Raw genomic sequence first — 15,589 nt, 5'->3', positions numbered from 1 at the left:
CCTTTTCTTAAAAATGTGTCACTTCAGGGTCTGGAGAGATGGCTCCATAGTTAAGAGGCAAAACATAGCAAGACAGACAGACAGACAGACACACAAACACACACACAGTTGAAGGGGTTAGGGAAATGGGTCAGTGGCTATAAGCATGTATTGCTTTTGCAGAGAAGCTAAGTTCTATTCTTGGCACCCACACGGGATAGCTCACAACTGACTGCAGTCCAGTTACAGGGTATCTGATGCCCCTGGCCTTCTCAGGTACCTGCACTCATGTGTGTATACCCACATAGACACTCAAACACCATTAAAATAAACTGTAAAAATGAGGTTTGGATATAATGTTGACTCTAATTTTATGTGTCTGAGTAATCTTGCCTGCAACTTCTTATGTGCTACACATGCATGTCTGGTACTTGCAGGGTCAGAAGAGGGAACTGGATCTCCCAGAAGTTGAATTATAGACTGTGGTAAGCTGCCATGCGGGTCCTCTGCAAGAGCAACAGGTGCTCTTAACTGCTGAGCTGTCTTCTAGTCCCATAATGCTGACTTTTTAAAGACTAATGTCTCACTATGTTGGCCAGACAGACCCTGAATTCCTAGGCTCACACAATTCTTCTGGATAAACCTCCAAAGTCTTTGGAATTACAGGTACACAGTACTGCACTTGTTTTAACAATGTCTTGTAACATGACTGGTTACTTAAAAATTACCCTGAAAGAGTTAAGAAATATTCTGAGCAATGATTTCTCAACTATTAATTATCTATTCAAATATGTATCCAAGATTCTTAGCTATCACTTAGTAGGTGTATAGGAGGAATCACCACTGTTCACAGTCATACCTGAGGATAATTAATGATGGTTATTATCTAAACATCTAAAATGTTACTACAATTGGAATGGGTGGACAGTACAATGGTCTCTTAGTGATTTACTTAAACTAGCTCTTCAGTGCTTGATGAGACGGTGAGTACAAAGCTGGACTGCAGAAGTGACTAGTGTGAGCTTTCTGGAATACTGTACTTTCAAAGGCAACATGAAACTGAAAAGAAATAGAGAAAGCTTCCCTTTATTCCAAGTGGTAACTAAGTTATCTCAACAAATAAATGGGGAGATCAGTCTAGGAAATATTTGCCACTTTAAACTCAAAATACTCAAAATACTCAGTCAAATCGCTAACATCGTAATACAGGAAGCAAGAGTTCCAACAAGCTTTTGCGGGGTTGGGGGTTGGAAGTGAGGGGTGAGTCACTCCTTTTAAATTCTCATTCTGTTCAAGAATCAAGACAGTCTTCATGAAAAATAGACTAAAAACAAGAGAATGATTTTAGACAGAAGGAAATAAAGCATACATAATTGGTCTTCAAAGAGAAGTTTGTCAGAATGACAACTTAAAACACAGTAAAAGCAGTACAAAACAAAAACGGCAAAACAAGTAAGTACAACCGACTTCTAATTATCCGGGATGATTCTGAAGTATCAGCAAGAATCATTCAGATAAACAGAACAGGGTGGAGCTATCCCAGGGGTGGACCAGTACTGTCCCCTTGTTCTCACCCTTCTGACAAGGTAGTCACAAATTGGCTGTACCACTGAGAAGCAGCCAAGAGCTAGATGTCCAATTGTGTATATCCGGAATAGCTCAAGGGAACAAGCTAGCTGACTAATTAATTCTCCACAACCCTGACCCTGGAATCACAGAGCGCTCAGGCTACCTTTCAAAGTTACAACTGCTTTCCAGGTGGCATACATAATTTAGGACTTCCAGCTCTATTTGGCAGCTTCTCTTGCACTCTGGAATGCAGAACATCCACACTTTGACTTTCTACCCACAGATGGAAGCCCAAATGCCAGTCTTTGGTAGGAACCTGTACATGCAGATGTGGGGCCTCAGAATACTCCCCAAAACTCCATTAACTTGACAAGCTAAAAAGCAAAGTGAAGTTATTTTAAGAGTTTTGCAAGGCTTTGCTTTTGTTTCTGCTAACTTTAAAATCAGATCTCAATGGACTTACTGTTTGGTGGCCCTGCTGCTGTGTACGGTGGGTAGGATGCAGAAACAGTAGGTCGGGAGAACACTGGAGGCTCCTCTCCAAATATCACAATCATGATCTGAATAAGTTCCAGCAACTCTGACCGTGGCTAAAAAGGGGAGGGAGGGGAAACCCAAGAAATCATGTCACCTATAATTGGTTCTCAGCAGAATACATAGTGTTTGGCATTGCTGTTGTCTTCTTTGCGCTCTCAGCTTTGTATTATATGAGCACATATGCCAGTGTGCACAAGTCAGAAGACAACGCTACAATCCGTTCTCTTTCCACCCTTATTTGAGTTCCAGGGATCAAACTTAAATCACCAGGCTTGTGTCGCCCGTGCCTTTACCCATCAAGTCATGTGGCTGGCTTTTCCTAAACACACTAACTATCAAATGGGACAATGGGTTACACAAAAGCACAGAAACTCGTCTGCATCTTCTTTACCTACACTTAGCTCTCTCTTTTGGTGGAGTGATACTTTACATGCTGGGCATCACTGGTGAAGACGTACAGAGCCTTTCAGCAACAAGAACTAGTGAACAACAATGGGACTGGGCCTGCTCAAAGCCAGGCTCTTACAAGTTCATTCTATCTCTGAGTTCTCTCTATTAAAATAAATGTGATAGTTAATTCTGGTTATCAACTTGATTGGATCAACTAAGAAGGAAGACCCTCCCTGAGTGGGTGAACCCTTCCCATCTCAGCCCAGACACAAAGAGGTCAGAGGGTAGAGCTCTGCTGTTCTGCCCTGCCCACCTTCCACTTGCCTGTGAGTGCATCTATGCATCCAGCCCCCTGCCGGCACTGCTACTGCGACCTCCTCTGACACCGAATGCCAGGGTTTCTTGGCTTTCTTTTGTTGACTGACAACTACTGGACATCCAGGTATCCTCCAGGCATTAACAGGATGGGACTGCTGAGGTCCCGTCCTCAGAGACTGAGAATTTACTGGGTTCTCAGCCTCTCCAGTATACAGACCACTACTGTCTATTCAACCCAGCACACATATCAATGTAATAAGACTCTTTCTAGGGCTGGAGAGGTGGCTCAGAAGTTAAGAGCACAGGCTACTTTTGCAGAGGATCTGGGTTCAGTTCCCAGGTCTTACATGGTGGCTCACAACTGCCTGCAATCTGATGTCATCTTCTGGCTTCCACAGACACCAGGTATACATGTAGTGTGTATACACATTTAGGTAAAACATTCATATACAAAAAAACCCCTGAATCTTTAAAAAAAAAAAACAAAAACCTTCCTTTGTAACATAATCACTGTATTGATTCTGTTCCTCTAGAGAACACCAACACAATATAGGCTTCTGTTTTTTTTGTGGTATAAACACCGTCCTGCCAGTTACACCATCAGAGGCAGAAACAGAAGTTCCCAACCGGTACCCTTGATAGCAATACTTTGGAGAGGAAGATTTGAGTTCCCAATATACCTCATCAGTGGACCCATTTTAAAGTGAGATTCTACCTCTGAGTAAATAAGGGGTGAATAAGCACTTTAACAGAACCTTTTAGTTGGATGGTATTATAGCTCATGTCTGTCATCTCAGTACTTGGGAAACTGAGGCAAAATTGATCACTACAAGTTTGAGGCCAGCACAGTTTGAGGTAGACACCTAAACAAACAAACAAAATCACTAAAAACCAAACAAAGGAATAAACGAGAGCCTCAGTTCAGTGGCTGGTCCACCGTCTGAACTTACTTACCCTGGAATCTTCCTTGAGTGTAAACTGAAGGGAAAAGCTAGTAAGCAGAACATACATGCAATCGCTTCCTAGAGCCACATGATACTTACGTGTTTCCAGTCATGTAGGTAAGGCAGGTAGATTTTCCCATTTGCATCCACATGCTTTCCTGTTTTAATAGTCATTGAACTAGTAGGCTTAACAAAACAGATAGGGGGGTTATATGGGTAAGTGTCCAGCAGCCACAGGCATATTGGAATGTTATATATATTACCTGAGAGAGAAGAAGAAACTTCAATTACTCTCCTCTTATTTCTCAGGAGTGTAACACACAAGGCTGAGAGCAACACACACCACGCTGAGTGCCACTAGGGCTATTTCTAATTCAAGGTGCTTCTGGGAGCTCTGGTATGCAAGCCATGCCAGAAAGTGAGTGGTGACTACATGCTGTGGACAGCACTCTTTCGGTTTGTCCACCTTAACGTCTGCTGCTTAGCTTCAGCAAAAGCATGTTTCACCTAAAGAAACCAGATACTAATGACTTCTGATTTCTTTTTTTTAGCTCCCAAACACATCTACAATGTGTAACTCTAATACATAAAGCCTTAGGTTTATTACCAATATTGAGAATTCCCCCCCCCTTTTTTAAAAGCAAGAATTCCCCCACAGTAATTTGGACCCATATGCTACGATTCACAAAGAATGGTTGAGGGGGAAAGGGGCTCACTAGGTGAAATCAATATTTACACACACTTCACAACCTGCACCCCTCAGCAGAGCACATTCCTGAGGACACAACAGTGGAGTTGGTAATAAGCTTCAGTCCAACACAGATGCTCTTAGTTAATTGTTTTTCCTCCAGGACCATGTCAGGCACAAATGACTGATAAGTGTGATGATCTCTGGGATCTTCCTATGTTCCCTTGTTCTCCTTTTTTATTTCAACAGCATAGCAATCACAGAACTGTAGTGTAATGTTCCCCACAGGTTCATGCTCTAGAGCAGTGATTTGCAACCTGTGGGTTGTGACTCCTTTGGAGGTCACATATCAGATAGTCTGCTTTTCAGATATTTATATTATGACTCAAAACAGTAGCAAGGTTAGTTATGAAGTAGGATAATTTTATGGTTGGGGGCCAACACAAGGAACTGTATTTAAAGGGTTGCAGCTTTTAGAAGGCTGAGAACCAGTGCTCTAAACACTTATTTCAAGCTGATGGTGATATTCTGGGGCCTATTATAGGACTAGGTTATAGGGAAGGCTCTTTGAAGATTGTACCAGCCCCAGGTCTCAGCCCCCTTCTCTGGAACATGCCCTAGCTAGACACAGGAATAATAAACATAACTGTCCCAAAGCAGAACAGGCGTAAGAAACTGAGCACTGGCTTAACAGTGATTACAACAGAGCTGACTAAGGTTATCAGAATCATCCAAGTCAGCATCATTACCAATATGATAACCATAGATAACAGTTGTCCTTTACTCTCTGTTTAGTGCACACCCGGCTAGTGGCAAGTCTTTTTATGTATCACTTCCATGAACTGTCAGTACCGAATCCAGGCATTATTAATTCAGATTGCATGGCAGAGTCAGACCTAATTCTGACCCTAAGGCACCACCTCACCACTGCATAGTGGAACTTCCCATGGTTGAAAAGGTATGAATCACTGTGAGGGAGGCTGAACTAGCAGACATAAGAGCCAACACAGTGCCACGATTCCAGGAAACATTAAGTTTCAGCTGAATTGTGAGGTATTTGTTTATTGCTCTATCTTGACAGAGAAGTTAAAACAATTGCGAGGTACTGCCGCCAAATAAAGTCAAATTACTGACGTTAAATGTCAGCACAATTGACAGCAGGGGCTGTTAAGAAGGCCATTAGGAAGTACAGCGTGTACTTTCAACTCCTTGGTAGCATGCTCTTGTCTGTAGATACGTATACCACGAACACACGAATATGCTATTTACCTCGATAGCGCACAGGGATTGTCCCAGTGAGGTTCACCAGCTCCCTGGAACTGCCATCATTAAAAACTGAAAGGGAAAAAAGACAGATTTAATCACAAGCATTTTTGTATACACTACCATGTTAAGTTACTCTTTCATAAACACCAGGAAACTATGGAACAGGCTAACTTAGTGTTCAGTATCAAAAACTCTGTCACTGACTCACTTAGGTTAAAAGCTTTGAGTTATCTGTAAAAAGGGATCTGAGTTCTGCATTTCCAAATACGGGCTTTTCGCCTGCAAGTAGCATGGTTTTAAGCCCATTTAAAAATCACCCTGAGCCTTTCTATCTCAGCACTGGGAGGCAGAGGCAGGCAGATCTGAGTTTGAGGCCAGCCTATTCTACACAGTGAGTTTCAGGACAGCCAGGTTTATACTGAGAAACACCGTCTCAAAAAAATACAATTAAAATCATTCTGAAGCTCCCAGCCATGTATGCCTGAGATGGAAGCCAATGAGTAAGCAAAAAAAAAACAAAACAAAACAAAACAAAAAACAAAACCAAAACAAAAAAACCCCCAAAACCAAACCAAAACAAACAAAACAAACAAACAAAAAACCCCAATAAAGTTGCTTTTAGCAAATTTAAGAATAAATATATCAGTAAGTTAAAAAAACAAAAAAATCAAAAAACCTCCATCAAAGCTTTGAGCATAGTTCATTGGAACACTTCTTTAGAATCAAGACCCTGGGCTCGATCCCTGGTACCACTTAAAAAGGGAAGAAGTCACTACGAAATGATGCCAAACTAAAAGCTAACTTCTCATCATTTTTCTTTAGAAACACTAATTGACTGCAGCCTGGGATATGGCCAAGCCTAGATGCTTGAAGCCTTGGATTCCATTCCTGAACTTCGTAAGCTGAGCATGTGGCGCATGTCTATAGCCCTAGCACTTAGAAGGTGAAAACGGGAATTGGAAGTTCAAGTCTATCCTTATCTACATAGTGATCCTCGCTGTCATTCTCAATCTCAAGGTGGTATCAAGTCATAGTACTGAAAATAGAAATGTCTCCACAGTTAAATACAGACACCTTCTTTCAACATGTATTTGTTTTTACTTTATGTGTACACGTATGTTTTGCTTACATGTCTGTAAATGGACCACATAAGCATGCACTCATGGAGGGCAGAGGAGGGCATCAGAGCCCTGGAATATCACTATGAGCCACCTCTCCAGCTGCAGATGTCATTTCTTAAGTTACAATTTTGTCTCAAATTGGCACCTAAAACGAAAGACCATTATTAAAAAATAACTTCCAGATTTATAGTAGTCTTGTGACATGTTCCTGAGCATGAGATGTTGTGGGGAAGGGAGGGGCTGATATGATAGCAGCAGCTAAGATCCCAGGCAAGTCAACATGGTATTCCATCTCAGCTAAGAGATTGATTCTGCTGTAGGTTGAAACTTAGTTTTAAAAACCTGTCTTAGCCAGGCAGCGGTGGCAGGTCTTTAATTCCAGCGCTTGGGAAGCAGAGGCAGATGGAAACCTGTGAGTTTGAGGCCAGCCTAGTCTAGAGTTCCAGGACACCAGGGCTATAGAGAGACACTGTCTCAAAAAACCAACCAACCAACCAATCAAACAAAAATAAACCCAAAAACAACACACCCTGCTCCCCTCAACAAACCCAAAACTCTTTTCTTAAAGAGATGATGGGGAGGGAGACAGACACAGAGAGAGACAGACAGAGAGACAGAGACAGGCAGACTGGCACCTACCCCCTCTGCTGCTCTCAACAATCTTCTTCACAACTCTGTTAAAGAACCTGACAGGATGGCTCAATGGGTAAGGGCACCTGCTGCAGAGCCTGATGACCTGAGTTCAGGCCCTATAACTGACATGATGAAAGGAGAACACATTCCTGTAGGCTGTTCTCTGACCTGCACATGCATGCTGTAGCATGCACTCTCTCATTCTCAATCTCTCTCTCTCTGCACCCCTCTCACCCTTAGTAGATTAGAAAGAAAGGCTTTGGAAAATGACAAACTAAATTATCTTTAAAATTCCCTCCTATGAGCTGGTTGTACAGCTTGCATGAGACTCCGGGATTGATCTCCCAGTACAGAAAAACCAATCTCCCTAAGCCTAACTTTGTGTACTACTGTATCAAAGTGGCGCTTTTTAAGGCTTGAAGCACTTAACAGATCCGCTTTTTTTTTTTTTCAGACTTATAATCTCCTGTTTCCTAACACCTCTGTTAGGTGGAAACCCAATCCTTCAATTGGAAATCTAACAAACTGAAAAGGAAATCATGAAAAGTATAGTCATACACACACACAAGGAACAAACTCAAACACAGTGACAGATCTTTCTGTCATATATACTTACCATACGAATCCAATACAGGTTTGAGATCTTTGTACATAGCGATGACATTGACAGTTTGACGGACGGTTAGATCTCTGTATTTGTACTGAAAAGCAAACATTACAAAGTTTAATTAAAACCAATGTGCACTATTTTACTGCTGGATTTCCTTCTTCTTTTCCTTTCTTGTTCATCTGTTTGAGACAGGGTTTCTGTGTAGCCCTGGCTGTCCTCAAACTCACAGAGATCCACCATGCCTGCCTCTCAAGTGCTGGGATTAAAAGTGTGAACTACCACCACCAGGCTGCATTTTCTTAAAAACGTTATTTTCTCTGTTGCAGCCTCTTTTTTTTTTTAAGATTTATTCATTTATTATATATAAGTACACTGTAGCTGTCATCAGATACACCAGAAGAGGGCATCGGATCTCTTTACAGATGGTTGTGAGCCACCATGTGGTTGCTGGGAATTGAACTCAGGACCTCTGGAAGAGTAGTCGGGTACTCTTAACCGCTGAGCCATCTCTCCAGCCCTGTTGCAGCCTCTTGAATCTTCTACTCATCATTAACATTAAAGCCTAAGGGGACACCTTGGGCTCGCCTTAACCTAAGTGAACCCTTACTGAAGCTTCTCACCACTATTTTAGTGCTTTTCTTCAAGTTAAAAGGCCTCATCAAAACAGCTCAGTGGTTAAGAGCACTAGCTGTTCTTCCAGAGGGCCCAGGATGGCTTCCCAGCACCTTCATGGGTATAACTCTTAACAGTCTGTAACTCTGATCCCAGGGGAGCCAATACCTTCTTCTGGCTTCTGTAGGTACCAGACAAGTATAAGGTAGGTACATGGACATACATGTAGGCATAAGAAAAAAAGGTTCCATCCAAAAATAGTTTTTAATATTCCTTCATTTGCCTAACTGGCAACAAAACTAATAATCTTCTGCCTCAAGCTGAGAGAAGCTGGGGAATTACAGGTTATTCAAACACCATGCTGTATCTTTCTTTTTAACAAAATCTTTCCCATGCTTCACTCATTCTCACACTGTAGCATTCACTGTCAATTTGCAACAAATCACTCACTATATAGTTTCTCATTCCGCTGCTCTCTACTTTAGAACTAGCAGCACACTGGTTCAGGCACATCTGGCAGGTGCTAACTGATAATACACTGATGCCCCATCCATACAAAGCTCTTAATAAGCTTGTCTTAAAAAGCGTAAAAGCAGTCAGCTGCTGGAGGTCTGACCCAGAGGTAGAGAGCTCACTTTGCATGCCCTCAGTCCTCTGGTCAATTCCCCTACTACAAGAGAAGAAAAACATGAAGGAAAAGCAACCAGCTATCCCAACAGATTCTAAAAACAAGGCAGAAAGCAAAAGGCTAAATTATGTTAATCGTATGGAGAACCTGTTTTGTTTTTTTTTTTCTTTTTCTTTTTTCTTTTTTTCGGAGCTGGAACCCAGGGCCTTGCGCTTGCTAGGCAAGTGCTCTACCGCTGAGCTAAATCCCCAACCCCGGAGAGCCTATTTTAACCTAGTATTTAGCTGTTAACAATAGCCTCATCTCTATTTTAACCTTCATTGCAAACCTGTTCATCTGACCAATCAAAGGCTCCATAATCAGTAATTGGCTGACCACTTCATTTTCTTGATATATATATATATATATATATATATATATATATATATATTTATATATATATATTTTTTTTTTTTTTTAACACACACGATCCTTGAATTAGTTTTGGGATCTAAAAATTATGATATTCAAGACATTTATGTTCTTCCCCCTTCTCTCTAGCAAGTTCATTGCAGAGATGACCATGCTTCTTCACTGGGAAGAAACCCTTATGGTGTCAGCAACCACTGTTTAATGTCTAGAATGATCTTCTTCCAGCCTACTACAATTTGGATATTCTACTGTGGAGACAGTGATATGTGACCAGATTTGGATATGTCTGAATAGCATGCTTGTAGGATTTCTGTGATGGGACAAGAGGTCTTAAAAGTGTAGCTTCTAGAATTTTTGCCTCAGCAACAGAAAGGGTGCACATATATTTTATATCTACCCCTTCATCAAAACTGCTTATCAAAGTCATCGAAGCTAGCTATATGGTGTGGCATACCCAATTCTGTCTTCATTTTATTTGTAGTGGTATTTGACCAAGTTGATTTCTTCCTCTTAAAATGTGTTCATGGACTGCTAAGATGGCTCAGCAGGTATTAGGTCTGAAAGTCTGAATTCAATTCCCAAGGTCCACATGGTACAAAGAATGAACTCCTGTAACTTATACTCTGACCTCCACATGCTCACTGTCGTATGTGTAATCATGTGCACGTGTGGTGTGCGTCACACACATACACACACACACACACAGATTAATAAAAAACTAAAAACAACAACAACCAAAAAAACACCAAACCCCACATTTTCCAAAGTTTGACTTCCCTCTGATCTTTTTTGTTCTTTCTCTTCTATAATCAATTATTACTGAGCCACGGGACTAACTCCTTTCTCTTCTTCATCACCCAATCTCACTTCTTTAGTGTTGTCTCTTGTATTTATATATATGTTAAATAAAACTCCCACATTAAGATGCTGGCCAAGCCTATGACCCAAATTTGATCCCTGGAACCCCCATGGCGGGAGAGAACTGACTTCAGTGACCTGTCTTCTGAACTTGAAACATATATGCATATATACATCAACACACACATGCACATCTTCTAAAATGCTTTCCCTCTGACCCTCTTCTATAAACTGCAGACATGTGTAGCAGTGCCTTCTTTCTGCAGCTTCTGTGATCCATGGTTAGCCTCAATCCTCAAATATTTAAGAGAGAGCAGCCGTGGCCTGTGCTACCCCATGGCTGTGGGCCTCAGTGAGGGCCACAAGGTGATAAGGAATGTCAGCAAGGAAGCCTCACCAAGCACATGCACACCAAGTTCATATGGAGCATGACCTGGGAGCTATGCAGCTTTGTACCCTCTGAACAGTGTGCCATGGAGAGTGCTCAAAGTCATCAAGAAGATGGGCACACATATCTGAGAAGAGGAAGCAGGGGAACTGAGCATGTGCAGGCAGTCACGAGGAGGGAACTATGCTCCTCTCCTTCATCAATAGACATCTGAGTCACAAAACAAAACACCAGGAAATTTTGGAAAGAAACAATTCACATATATTAAATTTCACTACTTCTCCCTCCCCCCCTTAAGACAAGGTTTCTCTGTGTAGCCCTGGCTGTCTTAGAACTCTTGTAGATCAGGCTGGCCTTGAACTCAGAGAGATCTACTTGCCTCTGCCTCCCAGTGCTGGGATTATAGGTGTGCACCACCATCTCTGAGCTAAATTGTATTTCTAAGTAGCATGAGGTCTGATGAAATCTCAGTCCTACTATCCTGCCCAGGACGTGAGTCATCTCATCATCCAGCATACCCACAACTATATAGGCTACCCCACCTGTTAGTGACTGACTGGCCTAAGATCAACTGTCCTAGTACTTGTGTTCAAGAAACTACTTAACTCAGTGGGTCTCAGGTTCAAGAGGAGCAGTGCCAGAAATATTATTAGAATATCTTTTATGGGGTTGGGGATTTAGCTCAGTGGTAGAGCGCTTGCCTAGCAAGTGCAAGGCCCTGGGTTCGGTCCCCAGTTCCGAAAAAAAGAAAGAAAAAAAAAAGAATATCTTTTATAATTTTTTTATCTTGTTATATTATTATTAAATTACTGAAACTAACTTGTAAGTTAAATTTTCTCACAGGGAGCATGCATAGGAAAACGCTCAATACATACATGGTTTAATATATCTGCTTGGTCTTGGAATGTATTCCAAGGGAACAGGTAAGGGAAAAGGGAGTACTTTGCATCCATTTACCAGTTTGACAGTTGCATATCTAATAAACATTAAACTGATCAGAAAAAAACCTCTTTATCACCCTCCCAATTTTATTCTTCCTACATCTTAACTCTAGTTGCTGTTCAGGGACCAAACAAACCTTCAAGTTGTCCTTGAGTACCCCTCTCTCTCAATCCACAACAAGTCTTGCTCAGTATTACCTTCAAATATACCCAGAATCTTGGGCTGAAGAGCTGGATGGCTTAGTGACTAAGGGCCACTAAGTTCCTCTTGCAAATTCAGTTCCCAAGACCCCCATTGGCAGACTCTGAACTGCCTATAACTCCGGCTCCAGGAGATCCAATGCCCTCTTCAGGCTTCTGTGGGCACCCACATATACATGCACATCCATAGAGAAGTACACTTAAATAAACTGTTTTTTAAAAAGAGTGTATGTACGCATCTATCTCCAGAATCTGACTTCACCTCCATAGCTACAGCTATGGTCTAAGTGAGCAGCAGCGGTTGTCTCTACTTCCACTCTTCTGAGTCTCAGCAGAGCACCTAGAGTACTCTTTTCAACTGGGCTGGGTATTACAGATCACACCTTTAGTCTCACCAGAGGCAGAGTAAGGTGGCTCTCTAGGAAGTCAGCCTAGTCTAGGTAGTGAGAACCTCAAAAAAAGGGAGGGGGGTAAGCTAAAGAGATGCCTTGGTGGTCAAGGGCACATACTGTTCTTGCTAAGTTCACAAATGGCTGTAACTCTAGAGCCAGTGGGATCTAATGCCCTGGCCTGTGTGTGCCCGACTCATGTGCACATATCCACGCACTTGTTTTTGGTGACGGAATCTCACTGTGTAGCCTTGGCTGGCCTGGACCTCAATATGCAGACCTGGCTAGCCCTCAAACTCACAGAGATCTGTTATTAAAGATGTGTGCCAATCCATTTGGCTCCATACTCATAACTGAAGAAACAAAAACTTAATTGTTTCCTAGCACAATCCAATCAAACTCCAAAATCCTTACATGAGCCTACAAGGCCCTTCGAAATCTCCCACATCCCTGAAGCTTACTGTCAAACAGCACACTTCCTGCCTGCTCAGCTAGTCGTGCTAGCAGCCTTTTGCTGAGGAACTTCTGCTTCAAGCCTCTGCACTTATTTTCCCTTCTTCCTAGAAATGTTCTTACCCCAGACTGTTCCTTATATGCTCAGGTTTCTGGTTAAGTAGCACTTCTCACAAAGCCTTCCCCTCACCATCCAATAGAAAACCACAACCTGACCATTTCTTCCTGCGTGCGTCACTTTCCTCAAAAGCTGTTATCAACTTCCCAATGTTATTAACATTATTTTGATAGTGGCTTCTATGTAATTAAGCTCAGAAATACAGTTTTTAGTCTAATTGTTCACACTGTCATATCCCTACAGTTTATAGTGCTTTGGTTTTTTTTGTGACAGGGTCTCATTATGAAGGTCAGGCTGGCCTCAAACTCAGAGGTAGCCTACCTTTGCCTCCCAATCTGTAAAAGTGCATGGCATCATTTCAAACCCAGTAACAACTTTTATTATAACCACTTTCTTCTCCCCAGTTAGTAGTGACTCATCTTCTATTGTAAAATACTGTATACAAAAAGCAGGTTACTGGTAGGAACGAACTACAAAGTTATTTGCATAAAGATAGACTAAGTGTAGAAATATACTTAATTGGTAAAAATCACACCCAAAAATGGTGCTAACAAAAATCTGTTTAGGATGGAAGCTAAGACAATGTTCAAAGAAGAAAAATGATCTATAGCAATGTTAAAACACTAAAATGGTCTCTCTCTCTTTCTCTGCATGAGCCAGAAGTTTTGATAAGGGCAGAGACTCCCCAATCAGATGAAGTTAATAGCTACATCCTCTAAAAAGCTTAATTGAGGCTTTAAAAAACAAATGATTTAAAGCCAAACATTACTATAGAGACTGTTACCTGGGCCACTTTGATTGCCCCTAACCCCCTCTGTCATTACAGATAACTGCAGGAAAAAAAAAATCAGGAAGCCTAAAAGATTAAATGGTTAGACAAGCAAGGGTCTTCAAGGACTTGGGAATGACTTTACTAAAAGATCTAGTTGTAGAAGATTAAAAAAAAAAAAAAGAATAAGAAGAAGAAGAAAGAAAAAGAAAAAATAAAGAAAGAAAAGAAACAATTTATATTTGTTTTGAAACCCGGTCTCACTGTGTATCCCTGGCTGGTATGGAACTCAAACTGTCCTGATCTGTCTGTCGGTCAACTGCCTACAGAGTGCAGGGATTAAAGGCCTGTGCCACCACGCCCAGTTTATTCGTGTTGTTTCCTTGTAAACTGAAAACTTCTTAAACCTACTATCTCCATTACTGCTTTGGTAAGAGTATCAAAGCCAACTCAATTGACTAGATGAGTTAGGGCTCAACTCCGTTACATAAATTTTATTCCAATCAAACTTGGTGAATTACAAAAAAGCAAAGCATTCTGGAGTCAGGTGCCCAGTATTAAGTACTAAGAAACTAATATGCAAAATATCCAAAAGGCCTTTTAAAAAGTGAGAGAAAAAACCCCACAACCAGGCAAGCAGTAAGAATTTTTAAGTTCAACTCAAAGTAAACAAGCAAACAACTGCGTCAATCATAGTTAGTGCAAGCAATGGAACGCAACTGCAGAGTTCTCTGGAGCGGGGAAGGGCTGGCAGTCTAGATTTTCTGGCTGCTCTACTTCAGCGAACCAATTACACACCAAGTTCCCGAGCTCCGGCGGGGTGTGCCGGATTGGGCCGGGGAGAGGCGGGTGGGGACTGGTTCTGAGCAGGGCCAGGCTCTGGCCCGCAGGACAAGACGGCAACTGGGCCGTCTGGGACCGTAAGCGGCGCCGAGTGGACAGCAGCGGCCGCGCCAGGCACGACCCCGCTTTTGTTTATGGAGGCGAAGGCGGGAAGGGCCGCTCCGCAGAGGGAAGGTGGCCTCAACCTAGCCCGCGGGTACGTCTAGTAGGGCGCGGGCTCACCTTGGACATCATCTTCTTCAGCTGACTCTCGGACACCGCCATGGCGCACTCCTCCGTCCCCACAGGCAGAGGGTAGGCGCCACGGGGCCGCCCCAGGCCGCCAGACAATCGCCGCCGCCGCCCCGCCCCTGCCAAGCAGGAAGCCGGCGCGCCGTGCTTCCGCTTCCCGCGCGTCACTTCCAGGGACGCTGGTCTGCGGTGCGAAGCCGGGCGTGAGCTCGGATCTGTTCCACAGGTGCGCGTGGTGCAGATGTTGGCTATCCTTTCTCGACCCTTAAGAATCCCGGCCCGCTAGCGATCTTTACACCTACTGGCGCTCGGAAGGTCCTCGGCTCGCGTCACTCACGGAACTAGCTCGTGGACATTCTAGACCCAGGAGTTGCTTTTAGGTGACGACGCCCGGGGCACCTCTGACTATCACATCTGTTTTTGTTACTGTCAGTTTAAACGCTCGAAAGCCCTTCATGTTATGTTCGCAAGGGCAAAGGAGATTTTTCCCCCTTTCGGGAAGCCATGAAGTAATTTCCTCCAAAGGATACTTTCCCCTAATAATTCCTGTATGCCCATATAAAGATGACGCAGGCCGCAGTCTGCATTGCTTAAGAGCAGGCCTATTTTCAGATTAAAAAGAACTTTGCTCTTCAAACTTCTGAGCCGACTCTCCAGTGTTAACCCCAAAGATGCAAGGAGAAAGACCATGG

The 15,589-nt window shown here is 42.6% G+C and overlaps 1 protein-coding gene across 3 annotated transcripts in view; it reads right to left on the bottom strand.

Moving 5' to 3' along the window:
- The window catches only part of Tsg101 (tumor susceptibility 101), a 29,331-nt gene extending 14,302 nt beyond the window's left edge, over window positions 1-15,029 (bottom strand). Inside the window, exons 1-5 of one of the 3 annotated variants that reach the window (XM_032893569.1) lie at window positions 14,889-15,029; window positions 8,062-8,146; window positions 5,695-5,760; window positions 3,837-4,000; window positions 2,012-2,138 (exon numbers count right to left, since the gene is read on the bottom strand). In XM_032893569.1, the coding sequence (XP_032749460.1) occupies window positions 2,012-2,138; window positions 3,837-4,000; window positions 5,695-5,760; window positions 8,062-8,146; window positions 14,889-14,930 (484 nt within the window). In that variant the 5' untranslated portion in view covers window positions 14,931-15,029. Of the gene's footprint in view, window positions 1-2,011; window positions 2,139-3,836; window positions 4,001-5,694; window positions 5,761-8,061; window positions 8,147-14,888 lie in introns of those variants that run through there. The other 2 variants (XM_032893568.1, XM_032893570.1) reach the window with 2 other exon arrangements.
- Between the last annotated feature and the right edge of the window lie 560 nt (window positions 15,030-15,589).

The sequence above is a fragment of the Rattus rattus genome, chromosome 2, assembly GCF_011064425.1.
Source record: "Rattus rattus isolate New Zealand chromosome 2, Rrattus_CSIRO_v1, whole genome shotgun sequence".
NCBI classification, from domain to species: Eukaryota; Metazoa; Chordata; class Mammalia; order Rodentia; family Muridae; genus Rattus; species Rattus rattus.
Note: the sequence above shows the minus strand (reverse complement) of the source record. Positions and strands in the feature narration are given on the sequence as shown.